This window comes from Somniosus microcephalus, chromosome 27 (genome assembly GCF_052327205.1).
Source record: "Somniosus microcephalus isolate GS21.2 chromosome 27, FLI_Smic_1.0, whole genome shotgun sequence".
Classification (NCBI taxonomy): domain Eukaryota; kingdom Metazoa; phylum Chordata; class Chondrichthyes; order Squaliformes; family Somniosidae; genus Somniosus; species Somniosus microcephalus.
Window position 1 is genome coordinate 19,752,237 of NC_141013.1, and position 21,148 is coordinate 19,773,384.

General features: G+C 43.9%; 1 protein-coding gene across 1 annotated transcript in view; it reads right to left on the bottom strand.

Annotated features, from left to right (window-relative positions):
* Nucleotides 1–528: 528 nt before the first annotated feature.
* lysmd2 (LysM, putative peptidoglycan-binding, domain containing 2) overlaps nt 529–21,148 on the bottom strand; it is a 61,631-nt gene continuing 41,011 nt past the window's right edge. Inside the window, exon 3 of the mRNA XM_085968642.1 lies at nt 529–5,815. Within this exon, the coding sequence (XP_085824768.1) occupies nt 5,752–5,815 (64 nt within the window). The 3' untranslated portion in view covers nt 529–5,751. The remainder of the gene's footprint in view (nt 5,816–21,148) is intronic.

Genomic DNA, 21,148 nt, shown 5'->3' on the forward strand with positions numbered 1-21,148 from the left:
CTTCAGCTGAAAACGTAGTTTTAGAAAGATGGTAAGATCACCTTCAGACAGGCGATCCGGTGACCCTTATCCAAGTGGTTTCTCTTGTAAACAATTACTTCTAATCCAGAGTTTTCATGTTAGTTGAACTGTATTTTTAAAAAGGGAGTTTAGAAATCAATTCCAGCCATTCAATATTCTAACAAATTAAAAAGACAGTCTGAATTTTTTTTAATATGCATTCATATGTCTTTCACCCTAGGGGCACACAGAATTATTCACATGATTTTAGTAATGGCCAATGTAATTTCCTCAAAAGATAACAAAAGTTCAACACTTTGTCACCAACTGATACTGGGCTGGGTATTTTTATTTTTGCAAACAGCACTTCGTACACCACTTACATATAATGTACCTTTCCCTAACTCTCAAAAACCTTTGTATGTATGAAGCTCAACTTGGGCAAAATGGCACGTGTTCAAAGAGGCAAAATTACAATAAATATTAAATTCTTCACACTGTAAAATATAAGCAGCACATCACTTCAGATTGAAGTTGTAACAAAATCCATTTATTGCAGATTGTCAAATGAAATATTAACCAGAGAACAAGTCCTCATTGCCAGTACATTTAAATAAAAAATCTAAGGCCACAACATAGCAACACAAACAGTTCATGCATTTAAAGTTCACTGCATCAGTTATTCCACTTGACTCTTCAGAAGTCACATTTCTCCACATGTTCAGAATCATCATCTGTAACTGTATTCTTCCGAATCACGTTTGCCCAATATAGTTCCTGGAGCAAAACAACCTTCACACAATTTATGAATAGTAAGAGAAGGCAAGAAAAAGAAATACTAATTAATCTAGTTTTAAAAGCACAACGTTTTCACACAAATCAAAGGCATAAATGGATTTCTCTCTTATCCATCCACCCCCCAAAAAGAGAGCATAAACAAACGTGATAACCATTACAGTGCTTAACCCCTGTTTTGCAACAATGTCAGATTTTCAGATGCTCAAAACATATTTTAGCAATTCACTCGGCCTACATTCAGTCCCCTCTGTATGAATCAAAAACAAAACGAAATAAGCGGAGGACTGCAGTTAAGCATGTGCAACATACAGTACTGTGTTTACTATCAGAAGTGATCCAACCCAGGACACCCATTAAACTCATACCCCAAATAGAGACAGTGGGGTAGATTTACAACCTGCTGCCTGGGCATTAACACTGGAGCTGCAGGTCCATTGCAATGAATGGGAATGAAAATCAAGCAGTTTCTATGATGGATTGTAAATGTGCAATGTCAGTTCCTACCTGGGCAGCAAGCTGAAGATCTATCCATTTATTTTTTGTTGGGGGAGGGGGGGGGGGAAGGAGGAGAGAAAAGTGTCGGGGGGAGAGAAGAGGAGAATTGAGGAAAATAAAATTTAAGAATCCACGTCAACTCAGAGCTCCCCAGTTGAGGTAGGTTTTTCATCTGTGTGAGAAATTTCTTGTTAATAAGCTTAAGAAACCTGATAATGTCAGATATTGTGTTCAAACTAGCTTGCATTCTTTAATTTAATGAATTCCGATTTGTATTACATTAACGATGAGCTCTCGAGCCCGAGTTTAAAATAGCCATCAGTAATTTTACAGTATTGTGGCATTATACCGTTAAAAATAATGGAAAGGCGAGATCTGTGGCCATAAATCATTCTTAGATAAAATTATAGATTAAAATATGACATTTTTAATACAGCAAGACTGATGTTGCCCAGCAGTTGGGTAACTACAATAATTTCAAATGCAGCCCCTTAATTCTCCTGCTGAAATATATATATTTTTTTATTCACAGCATCTTTAAAAAAGATTTTATTTGCAAAAGGAAAATCGGATTCATACCAATTTTGTACCAAATAGCAAATGCACCTGGCAGAAAAAAAAGCAATAAGCCAATAGTTACATGTTTAAGTATCTGAAAATCAAGGAAAAATACAGCCAATAATAGAATTGATGTGCAATGCAATACCACTTGGAAATATAATAACTCAATTCAAAGTCTCATCAGCAAAATTATTTTGTATTCAGTAGGTGCGCAACATACTTTCTGCTCCTCCACAGTCTCTAAATTGTCAGACTGCTTGTCCGACCATCCAGTTCTGGATGAGCAGAAATTTTCGCCAATTAAATATTGGGAAGACCGAAGCCATTGTTTTCGGTCCCCGCCACTAACTCTGTTCCCTAGCCACTGACTCCATCCCTCTCCCTAACATCTGTCTGAGGCTGAATCGCACTGCTCGCAACCTTGGTGTCATATTTGACTCAGAAATGAACTTCCGACCACATAGTTGCAGCAGAACGAAGACCGCCTACTGCCACCTCCGTAACATTGCCCATCTCCGCCCCTGCCTCAGCTCATCCATGCCTTTGTTACCTCTAGACTTGACTATTCCAATGCACTCCTGGCTGGCCTCCCACATTCTACCCTACGTAAACTTGAGGTCGTTCAAAACATGTCCTAACTCGCACCAAGCCCCGTTCGCCCATCGCCCCTGTGCTCGCTGACCTACATTGGCTCCCGGTTAAGCAGCGCCTAAATTTCAAAATTCTCATCCTTGTTTTCAAATCCCTCCATGGCCTTGCCCTTCCCGATCTCTGTAACCTCCTTCAGCCCCACAACCACCCCCCCCACGATATCTGCGCTCCTCCAATTCTGCTCTCGAGCATCCCTGATTATAATTGCTCAACCTTTGGTGGCTGTGCCTTCTGTTGCCTAGGCACTAAGCTCTGGAATTCCCTGCCTAAACCTCTCCACCTCTCTTTCCTCCTTTAAAACCTACCTCTTTGACCAAGCTTCAGGTCACCTACCCTCATTTCTCCTTATGTGGCTCGGTGTCAAATTTTGTGTCTTTTAATACTCCTGTGCAGCGCCTTGGGACTTTTTACTACGTTAACGGCGCTATATAATACAAGTTGTTGTTGTTGCTGCTGATGAATGGCCCCCACCTGAAATGTTAGCCTCGCTCCCTCAGATCCAGTTGTGCATTTCCAATAATTTCTGTTTTGATTTCCAGCATTTGAGAGTTTCCTTTTTTATTACTATTTTCTGTTGATAGCAGGTATTTGACACTGCCCCCGTATCTATAACCTATGCTTAAAATTACCTGAAAAAAGTAAATTGCCTCCCTTTTACAGAACACAGAAATTGGCTAGATATGGTTCAGTGAAGTGTTTAAAACACAAAACAAACTGAGCTACTGTGGATACCCCTCATAGAATGTGTGCAATCTCTCCATTTTAACATCTGAACTGTCATCAAAACATTGTTATATTTATGTATGAAGTTATACAAGACAAATACTCAGAACTGAAATTACCATGGCAAGGCTCAGCTGACTAAATGCATTCAAGACAGATCCTGAGTAATGTTTCCCACTCTGCATTCAATAGTAACTACAAATCTCCCGCGGAGAAGAGCACAGCAAACAGCTCCCCCACTCAGAGACTAATCAATCAATCAGAGCAAACAAATTGGGTATGAAGGGACCTTAGCAAATCTACGCAATTGCTCACAGTTTGATGACAACCACTAGCGCTCCCTGCAGATTGCCTATCCTAAAACTACCTCCCATTGTGCCCCCTATGTGCAGCTGCTGCCAAGTTTGAAATATGCCAAGGCCTGCTCGCTTCCCCATTTTCTTGGCACATGTTGACTTGATGGTCATGTGCCGATTACCTTGTAAACCAAGCACTAACCAGTTGCATGTAGGAGGTAAATAAGGCAACTGGAAATTAGATCAATCATAAAACAAGGAGGTAATAAAAGCTTACGTGGATGAGCTCTTAAAAGGGGCATTGTGGCCTTAAAACCGCTTGTAAGGTGTAACTAGATACATTATGGAATTGTATCGGCGAGTAATCCATCACAATATCCAGCTAATTTTCATTAGAAAACTTCTAATGTTAGGCATATTGCCACAACCTCCTCCAGGTACTCAACCGGTTTGGTACAATCAGATTCTGAACAGATGTTACAGTGTCTGAGACAGTGTGGGCTTGCACTATTCAACCCAGTCAGAATGTATAAAACTAGCCAGCCTCATCAGTTCCAGTTTAGTGGCTGCAAAATCCAATTGGCTTTATTTAAAAAGTAATGTACCTGCACTCAGTGCACAGGTGTTTGAAAGAGCTGGTAAGCTAAAATGTAGGACCAATGCCCCATACAATTTTCTTCTGCAGTGACAAACTACATTCCCTAGTGCCAAGCTCTGGCCCTAGTTTTGGTGATTTAGTCTTAGAGCTCAGCCACTAATACAGGAAGGAAAAACAAAACTGCCCTCTCCTCTCCTAATGGAGAATAGTTCAATAATCAGATCAGCAAAGCAATTTTCAGCCAAAAAAATAAATGCACGAGTGTGGAGACAGAAGGAAGCCTGGGACACAGCACGCTGTGCTTGTGTATGGGAAGATGGTGACAAGCCTCATCTTCTGGGGAGACGCTGAGTCGAAGTTAGTCCACACTCAGACTTAATGGAGTGACTGAAAATGGCAATCGCTGTACAGAATTAGAGCAACAGTTGTATTACTCACCGAAATACTGAAATGGTGGCACAAACTGACAATGTGAAAACACATCACTCTCGGAACTGCAGTGTTCAGACTATCTATCGATTAGCTTCTAGAAGCTCAACAATTTAGGTTTAGCTCAAATTGCATTTACTCCACCATCCAACTCCACGTTCAAGATGACCACAATCCCCCTGTAACTAAAGGCAATTTGGTCCATGGTTGTATGATTTTGCCCGCACAGCACCCTAGCAGAGCAATAAGCTAGCTGCATTATTGAAACAGTATTTGCCATATTTAGACACTTTGCAATTGATCACCTTGCAAGCAAATGCTTAAATTTGGCTTAGTGTGGCTTTCGTGCCTGCACATTGGGTTCTGCTTCATGCAAGTGATGTCCTTCCGCTTCGTAAAGGAATAAAGTCCTGTGATTATCCCACTATCTTCATCCTAAATTAACACTAGAACTGAAGCTACTCTGTATTAACTTTGGTTTTAACTCGAAGATTTTGAACAAATGGCCTCTTCAACCCAGTCAATATGTATAAAACTACCCAGCCTCATCAGTATGCAAACAGGATTTCCAGGCAATTAGCTAAAGGTGAGATCTCTCCCCATTCAGTCTCATTTTCCACAAAATCATAAGCGAAGGTCATATTTAGTGAGAATTTAATTAATTCCAACTGAGCTCAGTCTCCGAGCAATTACACTCACCTCTGCCCCAGACCCACTCATGTGCCAGACAGTAGGAAAGCACAGCAGCCAACGCATGCAAGATGTAAAATGGATTTGAAATCAGGTAGTTTACATTGCTTCACACCTAACTTCAATCCAGCATCAAGAGTATTTCCTGTGGACTAGGACGGCATCAAATAAGCACACACTGCAAACCAACAGTAACTTTGCTGTTGTAATATAAAACGGGGGGGGGGGGGGGGGTAGAGAAAGCACAAGGAAAGACAAAAGTAACAGCAGCTCACACTTCACACCGAAGATGTTCAAGTTAAAATGCTGCCTTTTCCTTTTATCGTACTCCAGCACCCTGGCACGCCAGAGTATACAATGCAATAGCATAGATTTAAACAAAAATAAACCTCAGACACAAACAAATGTCACAGTCTGTGCCTCAGAATCCATATTCTCCGTCTCCTATAACTTATTTGGAAAAACACTGTTATCTTAAGCCATCCTGTAGGTCTGGATTCCTCTCTGTATTTAATGGAGACTCTGGTAGGAGGATGCTGCATAGGGATTATCTTTGCCTCCTGCATCACCAGCTCTGTGGAAAGTAAAGAACTTGATTATTACCCTGCAGTTTTGTAATTTTTAAAAACAATCCTTTTATTTTTCTATTTCTATTCAAACATCTGATTAGATCACAACATTTAGAAGCAAAGCTCGAAAAAGAGAGTAAAGTAAGAACTTGTATTAATATAGTGCCTTGTCACATCCTCAGGACTTCCCATTTCTAATCAATGAATTACAGTCACGGCAACGTAGGTGAATGCAGCAGCCAGTTTGTACACACGTCCAACAGTACATGAAATGAATGACCAGATCATTTGTTCTTGGTTTGCCGTTGGTTAGGGAACGGGAGAACTCCCTGCTCTTCAAATAGTGCCATGTAATCCTTTACATCAACTGTGCCGGACGCTTTCCTCTAAACAGGCACCTCCGACAATGCAGCACTCGCTCAGCTGAGCTTACGCACTCAAGTCTGCCGTGTGAGCTTGGAGCTACAACCTTCGGACTCAAAGGCGAGAGAGCGCTACCAACTGAGCTAAACTGAAACCCGAGCCAAGATGACACTTGGTAGAAACTCTTTGGACGCTTCAGAATTAAAACGCCATACTAGGTGACAGATAGCGGCAGATCAGGGATTTATATTCTGCGGGTTTCTATTTTTTTGCCAGCATAGTGAGGAGAATATGCAGAGAAAAAACTCTGCCCATTCCCTTGAGTTGCCAATCTCAGTCGCGTCATGAGAGACACTGAGCAGAGGCTGGGGAGAGGGGGGTTGAAATTTCCACAGGCAATTGATAAATTGACACAAACAAAATGGGAAATCCTACAGTTGTAACGCCAAGAAAATATTACAGTAATCATGAACTATTCAAAACTGAAAAGACACTACGCTTTAGAATTTTAATCTGCTGCCGATAATGATTTGCATTTATGTAACGGTTTTAACACTGCAGAGAATACGAACACAGCGTGGGAAGGAGAAGAGTAATTGAAACCGATTTAAGCGGCAGAGAGAAAAATGCAGTTGAAAGGAAATGTCTTTAGCAGACTTTTGAAAGCAGAGAGGCTCAGACGAGTAGGAATTTTGGGAGGGATTCGTGGGGGTGGGGGGGGGTTGGCAAGATGGGTAGAAGAGTAGTTAGCAATGTTCCCGTTAAGGTGCGCACATGGCTGTGCAGTAACCGGAAAGGTCCCGCGCAGGTCGCTCACCGGCTTTTACACTGTAAATACCGCACATGCGCAGAAATTTAAAGGGGCCGCGCATTAAAAGAAACAGGCCGCACAGAACAAAGCGCAGCTAGTCACTAATGATAGAGCAAAGAGAATAAGGAATGAGTAACCACCAAACCTACAAACCACTTAGGACATTGTAGGACACCATTACTCAGATCAAACTGAGTAAACCTCCCTATGGACTAGCACATTGTACTCGTGAGTTCTTACAGGCCATAGTTAAGTGAGATTTTCTGCATCAGTTCACTATGGTCTGTCGGAACTCACTAATATACATTGTGCCAGTCATGGTATTTAAATACCGTAGGCTGGAAATAGTCAATATCGATCAACCAACACAACTTACCTTTGATGAAGTGTTAGACCATCACAAACATTTGTAAGTGAATTTCAGGCTCCTTGTGCATTATTACACTGAATTAAATATTAGTTGATTCTCTACAGGTGAATTTTAAGTTAGATGGCGTCATATTACTTAATGACATTATTTAAATATTTCTTTGTCACTCATATATAACTTTTATTATATTATTTTAAGAGTATTTAAATGTGTGTGTGAAAAATTCCCTTACATTATAACATGTTACAACATTGTCATAGAGGCACTGTTGTTGCTGCTGCCTCTTGGCCTTGTGAACAAATTAGTAACTTTTCAGCTACAAAAATTAAGGCCGGAATTTTCTTTACCTTGTCGGGTTGGGTGTGGGCGGTGGCCATGTCGGGTCGCGACCCCGCTGCTGGCTCCATCCCGCTGTACAGAATGAACTTACCTTAATGGGGCCTAGTAAGCCCGCCCAGCGCGTTGCCCGGCCCAATGAGATGGAGCGGGTCTGGTGATGTCATTCATGACGCGTTTTCAGCCGGGATCCTTAAAGGGACCACGGCCACATTACATTTGAAGTGTAGTCTAACAAAGTGGATGTTGAATCTTTACTCTACAATAATAAGTTATATATGAGTGATAAAGAAATATTTAAATATCATTATGTAATATGACGCCATCTACAAATACAATCACAAACATAATTTAAATAGTACATTAATTGGGGAGTTATTGGTGCTTTAGTCACAAATCTATAGACTTTTGCATCAGTAACTGGTACAAATAAAAGGTGTGTGTGTATAGGTAATACATAAAATTAAGCAGATTTTAAATGTAATTGTAAAGGGGTGGATTTACAATCTTATGGAAGTTCAGTGGAAGAGCTGCGGAAACCCTGACAAACAGTGTAAGTGGTGCTTACAATGTGTTTCTGGGATTTCTGCAGCTCTTCTGTTGAAGTTAACAATGGACAAGTGAGGGAACCTCTGCAGAAATTCACCCCCAAAGTCTCAGACTGAAAAATTAAATTAGTCGTATTCAGGGACTGAAAGCAAATTGAACCAGTGGAATGAGCGATGAGAATGAAATGTTTACGGTTGATGACTTGATTTAATGTGTAACTGGACAATCACAGTATACTGTGAGAAAAACCTGACCAGAAACAACACAAAAATGTATTTAAATGGTATGTGTCATTTTTTATAGTGCAGATCAATTCACTGCAATTACCGTTGAGTTGGAAGGCAACAGCCGAGAATGGCCAATGAAAAATGTATTTCCCTCACCATCCAGGGTAGTAGGGGAGCCTTCAGCGCTTACATCCCTTCAGGAATTTCAGAATTAACATTTACCAGTAGCTTTTCAAGTATAACAGAATCTCCATCAATCTGTTAGCTGATGTAATCAACATGTTTTTATTTTGGTTTGTTTTTCATGCTGTCAAGTAATCCGCTGGAACAATGGCCATGGAACTCCCGCCTCAGGTTGACAGACGTGCTTCCCGAGCTGTGTGAATCCCATGGCCATGCAGGGAAATTTAAAAAGTAAGTGAAAAAGGCTCTTAAGTGCCTGTAAACAACCTGATAATCATCTCAATTGGGTCCATCGCCGCTGTCAGTCAGGTCGGCTCTGGGAGAAAGGCGCGTGGGAGCGAGTTGACAGCGGGTTCCTGAACCACTGTCAAAAATAACAACTTTCCTACCTGACCCGCCACCAATCTCACCCGCTACCACCCCAGAAAATTCAGCCATAAGTTTTCATTGACACACACTCAGAATGAGAGCAAAGTCTAGCCTCTTTCTGGACTCAACATGAATTAGTGCCCTCTGATCCCCAACACCCCCACCCGCCGACCCCATCCCCCTCTCACCCGCCGACCCCATCCCCCCTCTCACCCGCCGACCCCATCCCCCCTCTCACCCGCCGACCCCATCCCCCCTCTCACCCGCCGACCCCATCCCCCCTCTCACCCGCCGACCCCATCCCCCCTCTCACCCGCCGACCCCATCCCCCCTCTCAACCGCCGACCCCATCCCCCCTCTCACCCGCCGACCCCATCCCCCCTCTCACCCACCGACCCCATCCCCCCTCTCACCCGCCGACCCCATCCCCCCTCTCAACCGCCGACCCCATCCCCCCTCACCCGCCGACCCCATCCTCCCTCTCAACCGCCGACCCCACCCCCCCTCTCACCCGCCGACCCCATCCCCCCTCTCACCCGCCGACCCCATCCCCTCTCCGAACCCCATCTCCCCCCATCCAGCCCCTCACCCGCCGACCCCATCGCCCCCTCACCCGCCGACCACATACCCCCCACCCGCCGACCCCCATCGCCCCTCCGATCCCCGTCTCCCCCCACCCGCCGACCCCAGCCCCCGCCCCCCCCGACCACCAACACCCCTCCCACCCGCTGACCTCCACCTCTATTTCCCAGCTTTAAGTTCTTTAAAAGAGTTTACTGCACTTTTACTGAGATATGGGGGAAAAATGGAGTCGTGCCCCCTTTGGGGCGCCAACTTCGCCGGGGCACTGCTTTTAGCGCCCCCGCGGCCGATTTTCCCAGGTAGCGCCCCGAGAGGGAGGTGGGGCGCTACTGGAAGCGCCCCGCCTTCCTCTTGGGGCGCTGCGAGGAAATACCGCGGCGTGACATGACACAGCACCACACGTCACGCCTCAGTACTGCAGGCCTTCCTCCCCTTCTTAAAGGGGAGGGGTTTTGTGCAGCGCGACCCGGGGCCCAGATGGGCCACCAGGGATCCGAGTGCCGGCAAAAGAGCCCGGCACTCAAGAGAAGTGCCAGGCTCACGGAGCACAGCCGGCACTCCGCCGGGGGGGGGGGCCTTGCCTTTAATTAGCGCCGCCTCAGCCGCAGGTAGGCACCCCCCCCCCACCCCGTTGGACATAGCGTCCGGTGGTAAGTCAGGGGGTGCTACCGAAGATCGCGGCTGTGGTGCGAGCGGGGCGCTGCGCACGGCGATGACAGAATCGCCGGCGGCGCCACGCCAACGACTACCGCCGCCGCTAACCTCCCGCTGAATTTTGCGAGAGGCGTTGGTGGCGCCGTGCCCCGGCACTAGTTGCTTTGCGCCTCGTTAGCGCCCCGCTAACGGGAGTCGCAAAGCAACCGAATTTCCCCCCCCCAGTCAGTCTAATGGCAGCCATGTTGTCTCACTGTTTCAGCTGCAGTGTAGCTACACTGTAATATAAACAGAATGGTTTTAAACAGCAGCAGGGCTGGGGATCGGTGTAGAAAAACCATTTGAGGCAACAGCTCTCCAAAATAAGTGAGCAATTTAGAAGCAATTTCTTCCTTAACAGACAACTTGATGATCATTAGATGGAATTAATCCAGCGTCTGCGAACTTCAAATAAAATGCAAATATGCAAGTCTACAACTCATGACTGAATAGATTGTAATGAGGAGATTGGATCAGTGCAATCAAACTGCCGCACCGAAAACCAGTAAAACAGAATACCACGAACAGCTCCATTAGCTCTTGGCTTGAGGTAATATTTTACTTGGATTTTCTCCCACATTCACATCACTTAAAAAAAAACACACCATCTCTGCAAACAGAAATCCTCAGCAATTGACGCATTTGTAGCATAATGTAAGCTGCTTCACAGATCTCAGGGCAGGGGATTTAACTACTCGGTCACAGAGTTTTTGATTTTGTTTCTAAAAATAATGTAAGAAGGGCTTCTGCCGTAGATTAAAAAAAAAAGCAAACAAAAAAGCACGAATGCTGGAAATCGGATATCAAAACAGAAAATGCGTGGACTACACAGGTCAGTCAGCCACTGAAAGAGAACGGAAGGTGAACACTTCAAATGGGATCTTTCATCAGATCTCCCGAGGCAGAGATTAAACTGCGGCTTCATTTCAGATGTCGCTACCCGTCAGCCTGGTGCCACCTGCCATTGGTCACTGAGAGCAGGGCATGGTAGCGTAGTGGTCGTTACTGGACGAGTAATCCAGAGGCCTGGACAGGAGTTCAAGTCTCACCACGGCAGACTGGAATAAAAAGCTAGTATCAGTAATGGTGACTGGATTGTCGTAAAAACCCGTCTGGTTCACTAATGTGCCTTAAGGAAATCTGCTGTCCTTACCTGGTCTGGCCGATATGTGATTCCAGACCCACAGCAATGTGGTTGACTCTTAACTGCCCTCTGACGGCTCACAACAACAACTTGCATTTATATAGCGCCTTTAACGTAGTAAAACGTCCCAAGCCGCTTCACAGGAGTATCATAAGAAAAAAAAAAGTTTTGACACCGAGCCAATTAGGGCAGGTGACCAAAAGCTTGGTCAAAGAGGTAGGTTTTAAGGAGCGTCTTAGAAGAGGAAAGAGAGGTAGCGATGCAGAGGTTTAGGCAGGGAATTCCAGAGGTTAGGGCCTAGGCAACAGAAGGCACGGCCACCAATGGTTGAGCGATTAAAATCAGGGATGCTCAAGAGGGCAGAATTAGAGGAGCGCAGATATCTCAGGGGGGGTGTGGGGCTGAAGGAGATTACAGAGATAGAGAGGGGCGAGGCCATGGAGGGATTTGCAAACAATTTTGAAATCGAGGCGTTGCTTAACCGGGAGCCAATGTAGGTCAGCGAGCACAGGGGTGATGGGTGAACGGGACTTGGTGCGAGTTAGGACACGGGCAGCCGAGTTTTGGATCACCGCAAGTTTACGTAGGGTGGAATGCGGGAGGCCAGCCAGGAGTGCGTTGGAATAGTCAGTCTAGAGGTAACAAAGGCATGGATGAGGGTTTCAGCAGCGGATGAGCTGCGGCAAGGGCGGAGACAGGCGATGTTACAGAGGTGGAAGTAGGCGGTCTTAGTTATGCTGTGGATGTGTGGTCGGAAACTCATTTCAGGGTCAAATATGACACCAAGGTTGCGAACAGTGTGGTTCAGCCTCAGACAAATGTTAGGGAGCGGGATGGAGTCAGTGGCTAGGGAACCGAGTTTGTGGTGGGGACCAAAAACAATGGCTTTGGTCTTCCCAATATTTAATTGGCGAAAATTTCTGCTCATCCAGGACTGTATGTCGGACAAGCAGTCTGACAATTTAGAGACCGTGGAGGGGGTCGAGAGAAGTGGTGGTGAGGTAGAGCTGGGTGTCGTCAGCACACATGTGGAAACTGATGCTGTGTTTTCGGATGATGTCGCCAAGGGGCAGCATGTAGATGAGAAATAGGAGGGGGTGAAGGATAGATCCACGAGAGGTAACGATGCCGGAGCAGGAAGAGAAGCCGTTGCAGGTGATTCTCTGGCTACGATTAGATAGATAAGAATGGAACGAGGCGAGTGCCGTCCCACCCAGCTGGACGACGATGGCGAGACGTTGGAGAAGGATGGAGTGGTCAACGGTGTCAAAGGCTGCAGACAAGAAGGACGAGGAGGGATAGTTTACCTTTACCACAGTCACAAAGGATGTCACCTCAAGGGCAATTAGGGACGGTCAATAAATGGTAGCCTTTCCAGTGACGCCCACATCCCGTGAATGAATAAAAAAAAGATACGTGGACCCCAGCACTTTGACGGCAAACATACTAAATCTTCCTGCAACTGCTTTGAAGACACCACATGGAATCCTTAGGGTGGGGTGTGTTCAGCTGTACAGGGAACTGATAGCATCCTGCTTGAAGTTCTTGGGTTCTCCTAATGAATTCCAAGAGGCACGCCTGAAATATTTCTTTTCAGACAGGTTAATTAGAACAAATTGAGGGAAGCAAATTGAAGATTCACGGTTGAGGATACATGAAAAGGAGCAGAAGTAGAGCATTAACACAGATGGTGGGACAATGGGTTGAGACAGAGAAAACAGTTAATTGTCGACATGGAGAAAACATAGCAGAGGAAGGACAGAAAAAAAAACAGATTAGCAGAGAAAAGGGATAGGGGAAAAGAACAAGAATAAATGTACTGATCTGCCATGATCTAACTGAATGGCGGAACAGGCTTGAGGGTTCTGAATGGCCTACTCCTGTTCCTATGTAAAGAATTGAAGAGGGGAGGACGGCAAGTGCTCGAGGGGAATGCAAAACAATACTAAAGGTCGCATAGGAAGCAGGAAAACGGCCAAACAACAGCAATGCAACAGTAAAGAACAGACAGATAAGAAAAGAGCTGATACGTAAGAAATGCCAGATTTTCTCAAGGAACCAAATCAGCACCACGTACGTCACTGGAGTCAAAAGAAGGGCACATGGCAGAACAAAGCCAAGGTGGCGAACTGGTCATGTACACGGACTCATCAGAAGTAAGCAGAATTTTTTTTTTTTTTTTTTTTTTTTTTAAAACAGATTAATAGAAAATAATTAAAGGCAACAAAGCTGCTATCAGAACAGCAAAAGGTCAATGGAGAAGGTTATGGATCACTGCAGTAGAAATAGTAAAATCTTTTTCAGTTAGAGGGCAATAAAGGACTCCAGGGGGCCACGGAAGGCTTCATCAGGGTGGATTCAGGTGGGCTCCGAGGACACAAGTGGTTTTAAATGACTATTTGCATACACCAGTCAAAATTATCCAGAAATCACACCTCTGCCAAATTTGCTCATCGCATTAGACCCTAACATATCCCGCCACTCTCCCATCAACCAGCAGAAACTCCTCTTAGTGAAGAGAGCATCACCTAATCCCACCAAACTCCTTTCCACATTCCTGACAAGACCACTATTTGAAAGACTTCTGGAATCTGTTTCTGTTCATTTGATTTAGATCATTGCTTCCATTCACGCTCATCTCGGAGGATGAATATGAGCTTAACGAACAAAAAAAAAGTATAAAAACTCCTTTTAAACAATATACAAGTTGTCACACACCAAAACAGAAAACAATGGAATCACTCTGTGGAGAGGACAGAGGAATTGGTGTTTCTGACAAAGGCTCTACACCTGAAAGGTTAACTTGTTTGTTCTCGCCACAGATGCTGGCTCGGCTGACCTGGGCATTTTCAGCCTTTGTTTCAGATTTCCAACATCTGCAGATTTTTGGATTTGTTTTCATATTTTGCATCAATGGAATGCCAAGCGCTTAGATACCCTTTGCATTCTAATCATGAAGCTGTCCTGTATAATCCAATTATAATACTGCTACACCTATTTTACACTGAGGCCTTGACAACAGCTACCATGGAAAGTTTCTCAACTACACAATACAGCAGATAATCATGTCAAAATAGCAAGGTTTCAAATTCCCAATGTTGTCACTCAACTTATTCAGCTTATTGGCACCAATATACTTCAGGAAACGTGAGTGAATACACTTTAATGCTGTGCGATCCTCTTAAATTGCTCCTTTTAAAAACATTTGCAACAACAGCCCCTGTACATAGGAATATGGGAACAACAACAGCCATTCCTCCATGGAGCTGGCTTTGCTATGGCAGCTCCATATCTTTACTCCCAATTTTCTGCCCTGCCCTATCCTTTACCATCCTTATTTCCCAAGTAAGTCTCTACATCAATGATTTGGATGGGACCAAATGTAATATATCCAAGTTTGCTGATGATACAAAGCTGGGTGGGAATGAAAGTTGTGAGAAGGATGCAAAGAGGCTTCAAGGGGATACAGACAGGTTAAGTGAGTAGGCAAGAACATGACAAATGGGATATAATGTGGAGAAATGTGAAGTTATCCACCTGGTAGGAAAAATAGAAAAGCAGAGTATTTTTTTTAAATGGAGAGAGATTGGGAAACGTTGGTGTTCAGATGGACCCGGGTGTCCTTGTACATGAATCACTGAAAGTTAACATGCAGGTACAGCAAGCAATTAGGAAAGCAAATGGTATGTTGGCCTTTATTACAAGAGGATTTGAGTATAAGAGTAAAGACGTCTTACTGCAATTATATAGGACTCTGGTGAGACCACACCTGGAGTATTGTGTACAGTTTTGGTCTCCTTACTAAGGAAGGATATACTTGCCATAGAGGGAGTGCAACGAAGGTTCACCAGACTGATTCCTGGGATGGGGGGATTGTCCTATGAGGAGAGATTGAGTAGACTAGGCCTATATTCTCTGGAGTTTAGAAGAATGAGAGGTGATCTGATTGAAACATACAAAATTCTTACAGGGCTTGACAGGGTAGATGCAGGGAGGATGTTTCCCCTGGCTGGGGAATCTAGAACCAGGGGTCACAGTCTCAGAATAAGGGGTCGGCCATTTAGGACTGAGATGAGGAGACATTTCTTCACTGAGGGTGGTGAATCTTTGGAATTCTCTACCCCAGGGGGCTGAGGAGGCTCAGTTGTTGAGTATATTCAAGGCAGAGATCGATAGATTTTTGGATGTTAAGGGAATCAAGGGATGTGGGGATAGTGCAGGAAAGTGGAGTTGAGGTAGAAGATCAGCCATGATCTCATTGAATGGCGGCACAGGCTCGAAGGGCCAAATGGCCTACTCCTGCTCCTATTCTTATGTTCTTATCTCCCTTTTAAGCACTTCAATTGATCTGTATCTCTGTCCTCCTGGGACAGAGCAATCCACATCCTTACAACCCATTGTGTGAAGAAATCTTTCCTGGAGTCACAATCCTAATTTTAAGATTACATCCTCTTGTTCTAGATTCTCCTACCTTGCCAATTCCCTTCATTTATTTAAACGCTTCCATGAGATCAACCGTTAACCTGCTCATCTCTGGGGTATACAACCCAAGTTTACCTAGTCTTTCATCACAGCCAATTTCCCCATGGCATCAACCTGGTATACCATTTGCTAGAACCTCTCCAAGGCCAGTACATCCTTCCTATGGTGCAATGCCCAAAACTGTACACAATACTTCAAATAAGGGCTGAGCAGCCCTCTCTCTAACTGTAGTCGTACTTCTTTGCATTAATATTCTATGTCTCATGTGAAGCCCAGCATCCAATTAGACTTTTTGATTGCTTTTTACACCTGTGAGGTAGCTTTTAATGACTTACTTAATGATTTATGGATTCCTAAATCAGTCTGTTCATCTATACTTCCAAGTGCTTCCCTATTTAGACTGCAATCCCTTCTGCCAATCTTGCATCCAAAGTACACTAGCTCACACTTTTATACTAAATAGTACCTGCCATTGTTCCACCCAACAATGCCTTGAAGTGACAAATTGAGCAACCCTCCCCACACCCACCTTATGTAGCTGCAGGTCCATTTGACCAACCCTCAAACAAGGACTTGGTGTGCACCGTTCCTCCACTTGTTCACAGAATTTGTTTTGGGTCTCCTTTCATTTCATTCATGCCCGGCACTTATCCCCTAATGCTGCCTTGGCTTGTGAGATATTTTCATCCACTTCAGTAAGGCCGTCAGGCAGACTGTAATATTTCAACCATTTCACCTTATGGTTGCAATAAAAGAAGAGGAGGGATTGGGAACGCTCACCTGGTTGTCGTGGCTACATAAAGTAAGGATAATGGGGGGAAAATAAACTAAAAGAAAGTATTTATAAAAAAGAAAAAAAATACAAATGCTGAAATGAAATAAAAACAGATGGTTCTGGTAAATACACAGCAGATCAATTGGCATCTGAAAATTGGAAAGTTAGGTTAACGTTTTGGGTGTAGATAAATCTTCACATTGTGGATGCAACAGATATTATCAAATATCAACTGATCCTATACGGAGATAGGACTCCAGTACGATATTTGACTGGATCCTACAGTTTTGTCGATGAAGACAGCATCCATTTTGTGATATTCACATCACCAGATTTTGAGAGACACGAGGCTGGAGTAATAGCGAACTGGCCCATTTAACCAGCAATGGGTCTGCAAATAGAATAAGCTTTTTTAGCCATCTGTACTAGACAGTACACAGAGAACTCCAACATCAGTCTGGCTTGAACCACAGAAGTCAGCATCATCACTGCATTACTGTAACTAAGATTCAGCCAACGTGTATATTAAGTAAAAAAAAAGTAATGGTAATGCAATATATAAACTTCCACCTTAACATGCCTCAATACATATTACTACTCTATCAGAATATGGAGGCCAGGTCAGAATAAGAGGCTAAAGCCACAGGTCTGACATATCGTTATTCATCTTATCTTCAAATACCTCAGGAATTAAGTCCTGTGATGAAGTTGGCCCTATGCTCGTCTTTAAAAGGATACTGGTTTCACCTCAGGCTGAGATCAGCACAGTCCAGGCACTGCCAATGTTATCGGCATATCCTTAATTGACTTTGAAAGAATGGTGAAGAGCCAATGGGATACAATCTTGATACCATCAAACTCAATTTAAAAGGAAGCAAAAGAAAAAGCCCTGCAGCTTTCCGTGTTTCAAAACTGAGCCACAAAAACCACCCCTTGTTGCACAAAATCAGAATGTGTACAAGACTGCCAGAGAAGTGGAAAGATGAAAACCATTTAAAGAAAACAGACTGTGCTAGTATTAATAAAACACCAGCGCTTAAGAGAAGCACAGAATCTAGGCCAACACTTCAGTGCAGTGCTGAGGGTGCGCTGCACTGTTGGAGGTACCATCGTTCAGATGAGATGTTAAACCGAGGCCCCCGTCTGTCCTCTGTATACAGTGCCTTTAACGTGGTGAAACATCCCAAGGCACGTCACAGGAGCGTAATCAGACATAAATTGATACCACACTAGGACAGGTGACCAAAAGCTTGGTCAAAGAGATAGGTTTTGGGAAGCATCTTAAAAGGAGGAAAGAGGGATGGAGAAGGAATTCTAGAGCTTTGGGCCTAGACGGCTGAAGGCACTGCGCCAATGGCGGGATGAAGGAATGGGGAATGCACAAGAGGCCAGAGTTGGAGGAACACAGCGCTCTCAGAGGGTTGTAAGGCGGGAGGAAGTTACACAGACAGGGAAAAGCGAGAAGATGGAAGGATTTGAGCACAAAGATGATCTTCCTCCAAATAAGCTGAATAAACTCAAGAACAAATTTTTAGGCCGTCAGTCGATGAGATGCACTAAGTTTATCGATCACGTTAATGATGAAAAGCAGTTTCCATAAAGCATGTGGCATTTCCCATAAAGAAGTGTCACTTTGGAAACAGCAATAAGTCGCTTTTTCCCTTAAGCATTTCAATTTCCAGGGGGAAAAAAATTAAGTCATAAGCGATAACATGCAAGTCTTTTAGGGAACTTTAATAACTAGTTTAGCTTCTAATCCTTTCCTATCCACAGCTCTGATTTAATTTAGCAGCATGTTCATTCTTTGCCAGGAATGAAGAACACAGGGGAAACGGAGAACCATTCTGACAAAGGGTCAAGATTTTCTCTTTTCAGATGCTAATGAACCTACTGTGTATTCCAGGCATCTTGGATTTTAATTTCTGTTATTTACAAAGCCTACACTGAAATTAATTTTTGATTCAGTTTTTCCATTCAAAAGTGGGATGTTGGTCCACACATCATTAATTACTCCCAAGATAGGGACAACATGGACCAGACCCATAGAAACCTTAATCATAGACAGTACATAGGAGAGTGGCAAAGCTTATATTTGAAACGATTTATATCCTCAAGTTGGCTAACCAGGTATCTCAAAAGCAATAGAGTTATGAAACACTGCAACGAGCAGAATAAGCAGTGACTCATACCCCATGCTCTTTGATGCACGAGTTTATACTACACATTAGGTAAGTGAATAAAAACAAATTAGATATAAATATTAATTGTAAATAATGTTGATAGTTCCACACTGCCATCTTGAAATACGAAAAATAATTTTGTAATAAAGTATGAAATGAGAAAAGGTCATGCAGTCCATCAAGCCCCGTTCTATATCAATATATATTCAACCTCTTGAATCAAATATAAAATCATCAAGTGGAATTTCTCCCTAGTTTCCAAATTGAGTGAAACGCCAGCCATGGAACCCATATTATTGAGTCCTGACCAATTCCATTTTAGTAGTCAACTCATCCACAGCCCTAACTGCAAAATTCCTGCTTCAGGTGAAGAATGTCAACTCTTCCAAAAAGTGATGCTACATAGGCATCAAAAAAACTAAATATATGTTTTTTCTGCCTCTATTTTTACCAAAAAGGAGACAGGGAACTTGGCTGATCTGGAAAGGGAACTGCAGGATGTTGCAGTGGCAAGTTGTGACACTATTCACATTCCTACCAGCACTGTTGCCAAACCGCTTACTTGAGGTAATCAAATCTCAAGGGCTGCACAAGATGCATCCGAGGATCCTTGAAGAAACTGTAAGAACTCTGGCACAAATCTTCCAGAAATCACTGAATACTGGGGACTGGAGAAAAGCAGATGTTTCTCCCATTAGTAAGAACCAAGTAGCATGAGCGACCCAGGAATCTACAGATCGGAGAACGTTGATAGTGGGTAAAGTTATCAAAAACAAAATCATGGAGCATCTGAATCGAAATAAAATCGTAAAACAAGCGAGACTCTAACCATCGCTGAATCCCCCACTATCAACATCCTGGGGGTTACAAACTGAACTGGACCAGCCATATAAATACTGTGGCTACAAGAGCAGGCCAGAGGCTGGGAATTCTGCGGCGAGTGTCTCACCTCCTGACTCCCCAAAGCCTTTCCACCATCTACAAGGCACAAGTCAGGAGTGTGATGGAATACTCTCCACTTGCCTGGATGAGTGCAGCTCCAACAACACTCAAGAAGCTCGACACCATTCAGGATACAGCAGCCCGCTTGATTGGCACTCCATCCACCACCTTCAACATTCACTCCCTCCACCACCGGCGCACTGTGGTTGCAGTGTGTACCATCTACAAGATGCACTGCAGCAACTCGCCAAAGCTCCTTCAACAGCACCTTCCAAACCCGCGACCTCTACCACTTAGAAGGACAAGGGCAGCAGACGCATGGGAACATCACCACCTACAAGTTCCCCTCCAAGCCACACACCATCCTGACTTGGACCTGTATCGCCGTTCCTTCACTGTCGCTGGGCCAAAATCCTGGAACTCCCTTCCTAACAGCATTGTGGGTGTACCTACACCATATGGACTGCAGCGGTTCAAGAAGGCGGTTCACCACCATCTTCTCAAGGGCAATTAGGGATGGGCACTAAATGCAGGCCTAGCTAGCGACGTCCACATCCCATCAATGAATTTTAAAAAAAGATAACCAATATGGGTTCATGAAGGGGAAATCTTGCCACTTTATTTTACTGGCTTTCTTTGAGGGTGTGACAAAGGAACTTCTCATGCAATTACCAGGATGGCAGAAGGTGAACGAGATGGACCGTGATCTTTTTTCATCTAGCAGTTCACATGTTCCAGAGACCACAAAGAGTCCTTGCGGGCTCCGTGCGTACCAGGCAGCTAAGTGTCCTTTGCTGCTTGGTGCGCTCGGCTCGTTAAGAAAAAAGCATTTCACTGACTGGATTTCACTTGTTGTATTTGGTTATGTGACAAATAACATTGAAATTGAAAACAAAGTAAATCTTGAAAGGCTCTCCTCCCAGTAGGGAGCTGCACTCAAAGCGAGAGCAGATCAGACAATCAGCTTGCCAAATTATTAAATTAATTGGGAGTGCCACAAATTATGGTTTACTGACCTCAGTGGGAACGGTGCCATGTAAAATTTACCCTTGTGTGCTTGCAAAAGTAAACATCCAGTCTCAGCAGCCATTCAGCAACATTAAACTGATTTGATTCAAGTCCAAATGAAGTCTTTGTATTTGAGAATCAGGCATGTTTCTGAAAACGAATTTTCTTCCGTGTATCGGACATTTAAAAAAAAATCAATGTGACCAGGGTTACATTTCCCTCCACCCACCCCCCCCCCGCAAAAGTGGAGACACCTAATTTAAACAAGTGTCCAGTAAGGTTTCAGTTGACTGTCTGAGTGATGAGTGCAGCGGGAAGAACTCA